Below are 9153 nucleotides of genomic sequence, written 5' to 3' on the forward strand. Positions count from 1 at the left end.
GTCTCCAGGATTTTAGAGTAGCTAGAAGCAAACAATTAAAATTGTGAAATTGCAACCCATGTCAAAGTCTGAAATATGTTCTACAACTAATTGTGGTGCTGTGTTTTGAAATTTATAGTTTCTTTGTATATATGTTATTGATTACAAAAGAAGGGGAAAAAAGTCGAAAGTGATGATAAAAAAAGATATTTAAGCCCTCTAGCCTCCTATATTCTGGAGCAGCTAGAAGGAAAAATCTGAGAGGATCATATGGTAGCCCATGACAAACTCTGGAATCTGTCCTGTAACCACTTGTTGAAGAGTGCTTTGAAAACTATGGCTTTTTTATTTCTTTGCTTTGTATATATGTTATACTATACAATAAAAAAATTTAAAAGAGGGGAGGCACTCCGAGAAGAGGGTGATGACCTCAACAAAGGCAGAAAATGTGGAAAGTGGTAGAAAAGTGGGAATAACTGGGAATGGACATTTGGCTAGAAGGGAAGATTTGAGAAAGGAATCAGAGGGTAGAGGGGATGCGGGTGGAGAGCGCAAACATTTGCTGATTACCTACTCAGTGTCAAGGACAGTTTTAGACCCTGAAAGGAGAAAGCTTTGAATACTCAGGAGTCAAATGTGGGTCATTTCTGCTCCTCCCTTCACTATTGTATGACCCTGTGTCATCCTAGTTATGTACCATTTTCCGGTCTGTAAAAAAGGAATAATTCCTGTTCCCTTGGGTTTTCTGCTAGTCATCAAAAATGAATGAGTTAGGCCACAGTACACGAAAAGGAAAATACGTAATATTTTGTAAGATAAATTTATAACAGTTGTTAAATATCTGGCGTCTTTATAAAACAAGCACTGTAGAAAACTTTTAATGCGACATTTAAGTTATTAATACAACAGCTATTTAGATCTTCAAACATCCATTTTCCTTTAAATGGTATGAACTTGGAAAACATAAAAATGGAACATAGGTAGCTTTCAATTACGTAGTTCACTACAATTCAATCTATGGGTTACATGCATTTTAATTTATTCATGCCACACGTCGTTATTAACTCCACATGAAGTTTGAAAGGACAAAGTATGAATCGGTCAGCTTGCCGTGTTATTTCCACGGGGGGAATGCGTCAGGGGGATTTCCCTTGAGACAGCAAGACTGGAGTCAGCCAATAATTGCTGGTATTGCCTGAGTGTTAATAATAGGCTGATGAAAAGGTGAATTCGTCGTGAAAACGCTGATTAAGTCAAGCGCACCCTCCCACCCTCCTTGCGATCAGGCATTTTCGTCTTCCTCCCGCCCTCACAGAAGGGGCTGTGACCGCATCTGGCATCATAATACTAACATTCGTGTCGTGCTTTCCTATTTACTTTCACACACATCATCACTCCTCAGGAATCAGGATTCACTGGTACCTTTCCGCATTTTAAAAATAAAGGTCTGCTTGAGAAATACTGGCTGATCTTTTAACCGGCAGTAACAACCAAGATCTGTAAACCCCGCCGGAATTAGCAGCCTTCTCCCCCAGTTTAGTTCCAGGCCCGAGACACCTCCACTCCGAGAAACCGCCGTGACTCACATCTTGCAAATCTTCGCCCCCTCCGCGCCCCCCAACACACCCAACCCCCCCGAGGAGCCCCAACCCGAGCCACAGCATTGTCATCCCGCCCGACAGGAGTTGGAGGTCTCGGGTCTGAGTCACACAGAAAGACCACCCTCGTCGGCATCCCCACACAGTCCCTCGCCGCCTGGCGTGCCGGCTGCCCGGCCTCCCCGCTTGACACACCAACGCCCTTCATCTCCGCGCAACTTGTTATGCTCCAGCTAGAGCCCTTGACCCAAAAACCTCCGAGAATCGCAGAGCGGCAGAGCCGGCCTCGGGCGGCCTTTGATGGCTTTGTTATTGTTTGGGTTTGAATCGATACGCCCCTCCCCATCCTTCCTCCCCCGCGGCCCGGCACCCAGCTCCCGCCTCCCCTCACGCCTCGCGCCCCTCCCCCTCCATTTTGGCGCCTTTTCCTTCCCGCCACGTCGTGGCGGCGTAGAGACCATTCTGACCGTGCGAGTGGGGCGGGGCGGGGGCGGGGCGCGTCGTGTTATGCAGATCAGCTGGCCTCTGGTTGGCTGGAGATGCGCCGGCAGGGGCGGGGCCGGGGCGCGGCGACGGAGCGCGCGGGGCTGGGGCCGAGGGGCGTTACCGGGTCCCGCCACTTCCCCACCCCCTCTCCTCCCTCCGCCGGCCGGGCAGCCCTGCTCCCTGTCTCGGCCTCCCGGAGAGGCCCCGCCCCATCCCCGCCCGCCCGCGCGCCCCCCCGCCGGCGCGCTCCGCCCCTTTACTCCTGGCGGCGGGGCGAGCCGGGCGTCTGCTGCAGCGGCCGCGGTGGCTGAGGAGGCCCAAGAGGACTCGGCGGCAGCGGCGGTGGTGGCGGCGGGACCGGCAGCAGCAGCAGCAGCAGCAGCAGCAACGAGACCCCTGCCCCGCGGCGCAGAGAGCGCTGCCCCCCGAGCCTCCGGAGCCGCCCTCCGCGAAGCCTGACCCCGCCGACGCGCCCGCCTGCCGCCAGCCCCGGCAGCGCCCCCAGTCGTCCTCCGACTCGCCCTCGGCCTTCCGCGCCAGCCGCAGCCGCAACGACAGCCGCAGCCGCAGCCCCATCCCCAGCAGTAGGCACAACTACCGGTACAACCCCAGCCCCAGCTCCTCCTGCTGCGCCTCCAGGCACGGTCCCTACGCGGAAGCCCTGAAGGTTGGGATGCTCTTGTCCAAAATTAACTCGCTTGCCCACCTGCGCGCCGCGCCCTGCAACGACCTGCACGCCACCAAGCTGGCGCCCGGTGAGTGCCCCCCCGTCCCGGACCCGGGGATGGTAGGGTGGGGGTCTGAGGCGCGCGGGCCGACACTGAGTCCCCTGTGCTTTCCTCTCGTAGGCAAGGAGAAGGAACCCCTGGAGTCGCAATACCAGGTGGGCCCGCTACTGGGCAGCGGCGGCTTCGGCTCTGTCTACTCCGGCATTCGTGTCGCGGACAACTTGCCGGTGAGGGGGCGCCCCGCCGTGGGGGGTGGGGCGTGCGGGAGGCGCACCGGCTTTCTCCCTGGCGAGAAGACCTAATCGGGACTTTTCTTGGGGGCTTCCAGGTAGCCATCAAGCACGTGGAGAAGGACCGAATTTCCGACTGGGGAGAACTGGTAAGTGTCCAGGATGGTGCGACCCCCGGGAGGGGAGGGGTGGGATGGGGGGACGGCCCCCACTCATCCGCCCCTAACGGACCCCCATCTCCCCTGCAGCCCAATGGCACCCGAGTGCCCATGGAAGTGGTCCTGCTGAAGAAGGTGAGCTCAGGCTTCCCCGGCGTCATTAGGCTTCTGGACTGGTTCGAGAGGCCTGACAGTTTCGTCCTGGTCCTGGAGAGGCCCGAGCCGGTGCAAGACCTCTTCGACTTTATCACGGAAAGGGGGGCTCTGCAGGAGGAGCTGGCCCGCAGCTTCTTCTGGCAGGTGCTCGAGGCCGTGCGGCACTGCCACAACTGTGGGGTGCTCCACCGCGACATCAAGGACGAGAACATCCTCATCGACCTCAATCGCGGCGAGCTCAAGCTCATCGACTTCGGGTCGGGGGCGCTGCTCAAGGACACGGTCTACACGGACTTTGATGGTGAGCTGGGCCCCCGGGAGGGAGTGGCCCAGGTGACTCGGCCGAGCCTAGGGGCCTCCGCCAGCCTCCCCCCCTCCCGCTTGGGCTCTTTGTAAAGGTCATTGGGCAGTCTGGCTTGATGCTAGCAGGGGTGGGGCGGAGGAGAGCTTCCCAGCGTAGTAAGGCCGGGATTTCAAGCCAAGTGAACCTGTAATATTTCTGGCATGATTTTATTTTTTTTTTAAGTGGAGTTCACTGGCTTCCCAGCTTTCCCAATGAATACGAGGTTACGGGCAACCGGCTGTAGCCCAGATTTTTGAAGTATGACCTAGTTTCCCCGCCAGTAAAAGGATGGGAGGGGAGAGGGAGGGGAGAGCCGGAGAGAGGAAAATCGATGCCGGTTTTTGTTTTGTTTTGTTTTAAAAGGAAGTAAGTTTTCTGTATGGTAGTTTTTAGAGCTGCACTTCCCCCTCCCTCCCCCTTTCATCCAGGCTGGGATAAGGAATACAAACAGTAGTTCCACTAAATAATTAATTTTGTCGAATTTTTTTTCCGAAGGATGGGGTGGTTGTGGTATTAGGGAGTCGGTAATGAATGTTGTGAAATAAGATCTGTTGCTGGTTTGAAAATTAGTTGGGTGTCTCCGCAGAGAATGAAAACCTACCCTAGGGAGGGGCTTAGAGCGGGTTCTTTAAGAAAAGAAGGAATGAAGAGCTTTGAGATCAAAGCAAAGGAGGTTGGGTCATCCTCTGAGCAGCTTAACCTAACAAACGACGGCCTTTCAAAACTTGAGACTCGGGCTTGTGGCTTGTGTTTATTTGCCCTTGGAGGACGCTGGGTTGGGCTGCATTTTTTGTATTTAACAGTTATGGCTGGCTGGGTCCTCCCATGTTTTTTCTTGGAGTCTTCGCTGCCCCCTGGTGGGCACCAGCGGGATGGACCTTTTTTTTTTTTTTTTACAACCCAAAGTTTGTAAACAGGAATCACGTGGTCTGAAACCAGCCTTGCAGCTCGGCCTACCTTTCCAGTTTGGGGAAGAAAGGGTGTGGGTGTCTGCCTCTGCCTACTCAGAGGGTGGGGAAGAAGGCCTCCCAGAGGACACCCTGTGTTGTGCAAGTGTCCTCGCCTGGGTCACATCTGATAGGAGAACCTCTCCCAGGCTCCTGGGCAACATTTAATATAGTTTGAGGATAATCTGTGGCATGCTTACCTTGATTATGCAGACATTCATTCACTCACCCCTTTGTGGGTGGTCCGATCACATACAGCCTTCAGGATTTGGGTCTGCAGCAAGCCCTCTATGTTTCTTGGAGCAGCTTATAAAGAGTTTCAGTTTATGTTTGGGGCTGGGAGAAAGATGGGTAATGCTTTGGGTTGGAGAGGTGCCATAAGCCAGTCATCCACTCTCCATTTAGCCAAGGAAAGATAAAATGGAGCTTACCCAATTCCTGAGGAAAGGCTTTTTTTTTCATGGGCAAATGGTTGGTCTACAAAAAAGGGGCCAGTGCTTTTTTGTTAAAGAGTGGTTCAGCATACCATGCAGTTGCTTTGTGTTTATTTTTGCTAAAAGCATATTTTCCCTCCTTATTCCCCTGGCTTGCAGGGACCCGAGTGTATAGTCCTCCAGAGTGGATCCGCTATCACCGCTACCATGGCAGATCGGCAGCCGTCTGGTCCCTGGGGATCCTGCTGTACGATATGGTCTGTGGAGATATTCCTTTTGAGCATGATGAGGAGATCATCAGGGGACAAGTATTCTTCAGGCAGAGGGTCTCTTCAGGTAACTTCCAGGAGTCCCCCTTGTTGAGAAGCCCAGAGAATCACAAACTTGTGTACTCCCTGGGTACAGTCCTTCAGTTTCGGAGCGCTTCACTGGGTACACTGTGACCTTTGGGTTAGCAGAATCCTAGGCCAGTGATTTATACTTGAGCTGGCCCCAGAAATCATTTGGCTTGCTTCCAAGCTTTCCTCGGGAGACCAGAGGAAGAGCATGTGTGCAAATGCTTTCTCTGAGTTTATCGTCTTTTTAAGGTTCCAGCAGCAACCTAATTCCTTAATTCCCTGTTTTGGCCAGAAAGCTAAAAGTTGAGGGTGCTTTTCAGTTTTCTCCCTTAAGGCAGTACCTCTCTAAATATTGTGAGTCCAGTGACCTCATTGTGGGTGGTGTTTATGTTTGCAAGTTAGTAGGTGAGTTGAATCACCTCTTCATGCTTAGTGGTGTCTCATCAAAATCCTTGTCATCATCCTTCCTATTTCTGATGAGTGGGTGTTGTGGGAAAGGCCCCAGCTATTGAAGTTTGAAAACCACAGGTTTAAGAGGGGAGCCATGGTTTAGCTGAGAGCAGACTAGAAGATCCAAATGTTAGTTTAATACATTCCCATTGGAGAGCACCCAGCACATGGCTGATGTCCTGGAAAGTGTGTGACTTTCTTGGGGCCCCAGACTGGTGGGCCCCAGGAAGCAAATTGGGAATGCCTCTTCACTTCAAGACATAGTTGAGTCATTCATAACCTCTGCCTGTCCTGCTTTCTGCAGAGTGTCAGCATCTCATTAGATGGTGTTTGGCCCTGAGACCATCAGATCGGCCATCCTTCGAAGAAATCCAGAACCACCCATGGATGCAAGATGTCCTTCTGCCCCAAGAAACTGCTGAGATCCATCTCCACAGCCTGTCACCAGAGCCCAGCAAATAGCAGCTTTTTTCTGGCAGGTTCTCCTCTCCCTGTCAGTTGCTTGAAGGAGAGGAGGCTTCTGTCTCCAGCTTCCTAAGTACCAGTGATACTTCTCACCATGCAGGACAGTGCTTGATACAGGAACAACATTTACAACTCATTCCAGACCCCAGGCCCCTGGAGGCTACCTCCTGACACGGGGGTGGGGGGAAGGGGCTCCACTCCAGGCGTCCTAGGCCTCAACTCCCATAGATGCCCTCTCCTTCTCATAGGTGTCCAGCCTTGCTGGGTTTCTACAAAATCCCGGGGGTGGGGGGTGGGGGGGGGTCAGAGCCCTGTCATGGAACTGTTCCCTTTATCATGAGTTCTGCTGAATGCCGTGATGTGTCGGGTAGGGGGTAAACAGGTTGGGATGGGATAGGACTACGCACCATTAAGTCCCTGTCACCTCTTCCGACTCTTCTGAGTGCCTTCTGTGGGGACTCCGGCTGTGCTGGGAGAAATACTTGAACTTGCCTCTTTTACCTGCTGCTTCTCCAAAAATCTGCCTGGGTTTGGTTCCCTCTTTCTCTCCCCCGCCCTCACTCCCTTCCCCATTCCTTATATGAAAGGTGCCATGGAAGAGGCTACAGGGCCAAATGCTGAGCCACCTGCCCTTTTTCTGCCTCCTTTAGTAAAACTCCAAGTGAACTGGTCTTCCTTTTTGGTTTTTACTTAACTGTTTCAAAGCCAAGACCTCACACACAAATGCACAAACAATGCAAATCAACAGAAAAACTGTAAATGTGTGTACAGTTGGCATGGTAGTGTACAAAGAATTGTAGTTGATCTGATTTTTCTTCATTTTGCCTTTAAATTATTTTAACTTTTTGTTGTTGTTGTTGAAAGATGCGCATTCTAACCTGGAGGTCAATGTTATGTATTTATTTATTTATTTATTTGGTACCCTTCCTGCTCCAAGCTTCCACGGCTGCTGCCCTAGTTTTCTTTCCTCCTTTCCTCCTCTGATTTGGGGACCTTTTGGGGAGGGCTGCGGCGCTTGCTCTGTTCATGGGGTGACGGGACTCAGGCAGGACAGCAGCTGCAGCTGCCTGACTGCTGTGGGCCCCCTCGCCCACTTACCCAAGTGGGTCTGGGTTCTGTGGGTGATGGGGGAAGGGCGTTGCTGACTTGTGTATAGAGAGTAGAGATGAAAAGCAGTTCTGGGTGGTGTGCCTTCCAGATCCTCTCTGGGGCTGTTTTGAGCAGCATGTAGCCTGCTGGTTTTATGAGTGAAATACTGTACAGGGGAATAAAAGAGATCTTATTTTTTTTTTTATACTTGGCATTTTTTGAATAAAAACCTTTTGTCTTAAAATTGTGGCTTTTAAGTGTTGTCCATGCAGAGTTGTGCTAGCATGCATCTTTTGAACTTCTGGTAAATGCCCAAACCCCTGTGTTTGGAGGAGAAAGGGAATATTCTGCTCAAATCTGATTTCCTTCAACAGGGACCCTGGGAGGTTACCTTTCCAAAACGAGGGTATGGGGGGTTCGGCCAATATAGTGTGGATGAGATTTTTCGTGAGAGGCCCAATGAAATCTCCACTTCTATTCCTGACCAAATTCTAGAGCTTTGCTGTTTTAACATAGGGTTATTTAGTTTCTTAGTTGTACTAGCTACATTTCAAGTGTTCAATAACCTCTTGTGGCTAGTACCTCATCCAACAGTACAGATAGAACATTTCCATCATTGCAGAAAGTTCTATTGGGCAGTACTTCCCTTCAGATATCAAACATACTCTTACTAACCAAGTTTTTAAAAATTCTCACTAGTAAAATGTACCCTCGATTGAAAAACTTGCTGAAAAACTTACCTGTATTATTTTCATCAGCTCCTGATTCAAGTTATCTTCATTTTGTCATTTGTAATAGTAGAGGGATGGAAATGTGTTTTCATTTAAAAGTCAGGGCCGGGTGGGCCATGGTGGCTCAGCAGGCACAGTTCTCACCTGCCATGCTGGAGACCCAGGTTCAACTCCTGGTGCCTGCCCATGCAAAAAATAAGTAAAAGTCAGAGCTTTCCCCACTTCAGTGTGCTTGACAAAGTATACTGACAGTAAGTGAAATGTCATCTCTGCCATTTTCTTTTTTTTTTTTAACTTTTTTTATTTCTGCCATTTTCTTAAGCTTGTGCTTGGATAATTTGTTTTCAGTTTGCAATTTTGTAAGAATGGGTTTGATTTAAACTGGATGATAAAACTCATGAATCCACTTGACACATATGGTTTGAATATGTCCTGATATGCTGAAAACACAGGAGCATGTGCCACTGTTAATTTTGTGTATTAAGTATTAGTAAATCTTGGTATCTTGTATCTTTACAAACATCAACAGTTCAATATTCTTCCCTTCCTGTGCATTATCTTCTCTCTCCTTCGGTGCGTGCCCAGCCTTTTGTCACTAACCCAGATCCCCTTGTCAAGTTGCTTGAGGGTCCTGGCTACAATACTTTTCGTTTACTAGGTTGAGTTCTGAGGTTTGTCTACCCTTCGACTTGGACTAGATCCCACACCCTAGCTTAGCCCCATGTGGCTGTGGAGGAGGAAGGAAGGATTTCTTGGTTCTGTGGGGCTTTCTGAGGTTCCCCTTTTCTTTGTCACCTCCCCCCATTTCCATCCTCTTCAGTCTGAGGATTGCATGTCCTTTCCAGTAAATTGATACTGGAACAATTAAAAGTTGCTCCAAGCTAATAATGAAATCTGGCAAAGCCTCAACTTTCTCCCTTGAGGTGAATTTCTTGTAGTTTCCCCATCCTCTGTTGACACTCATAGGGTGCTGGAAGAATGTGCCTCTGAAGAAATATTTATTATACTCCTATTGGGTGCA

At 50.3% G+C, this 9153-nt stretch overlaps 1 protein-coding gene across 1 annotated transcript; it reads left to right on the plus strand.

Annotated features, from left to right (window-relative positions):
- The first annotated feature begins 2564 nt into the window (after window positions 1-2564).
- On the plus strand, window positions 2565-7131 carry PIM1 (Pim-1 proto-oncogene, serine/threonine kinase). The gene is made up of 6 exons (XM_077161650.1): window positions 2565-2818; window positions 2912-3018; window positions 3120-3170; window positions 3270-3636; window positions 5219-5395; window positions 6152-7131. Exons 1-6 carry the CDS (start codon window positions 2737-2739, stop codon window positions 6307-6309), a joined length of 942 nt encoding a protein of 313 aa, XP_077017765.1. The 5' UTR covers window positions 2565-2736; the 3' UTR covers window positions 6310-7131.
- The last annotated feature ends 2022 nt before the right edge of the window (window positions 7132-9153 follow it).

Source organism: Tamandua tetradactyla, chromosome 5, assembly GCF_023851605.1.
Source record: "Tamandua tetradactyla isolate mTamTet1 chromosome 5, mTamTet1.pri, whole genome shotgun sequence".
NCBI lineage: Eukaryota > Metazoa > Chordata > Mammalia > Pilosa > Myrmecophagidae > Tamandua > Tamandua tetradactyla.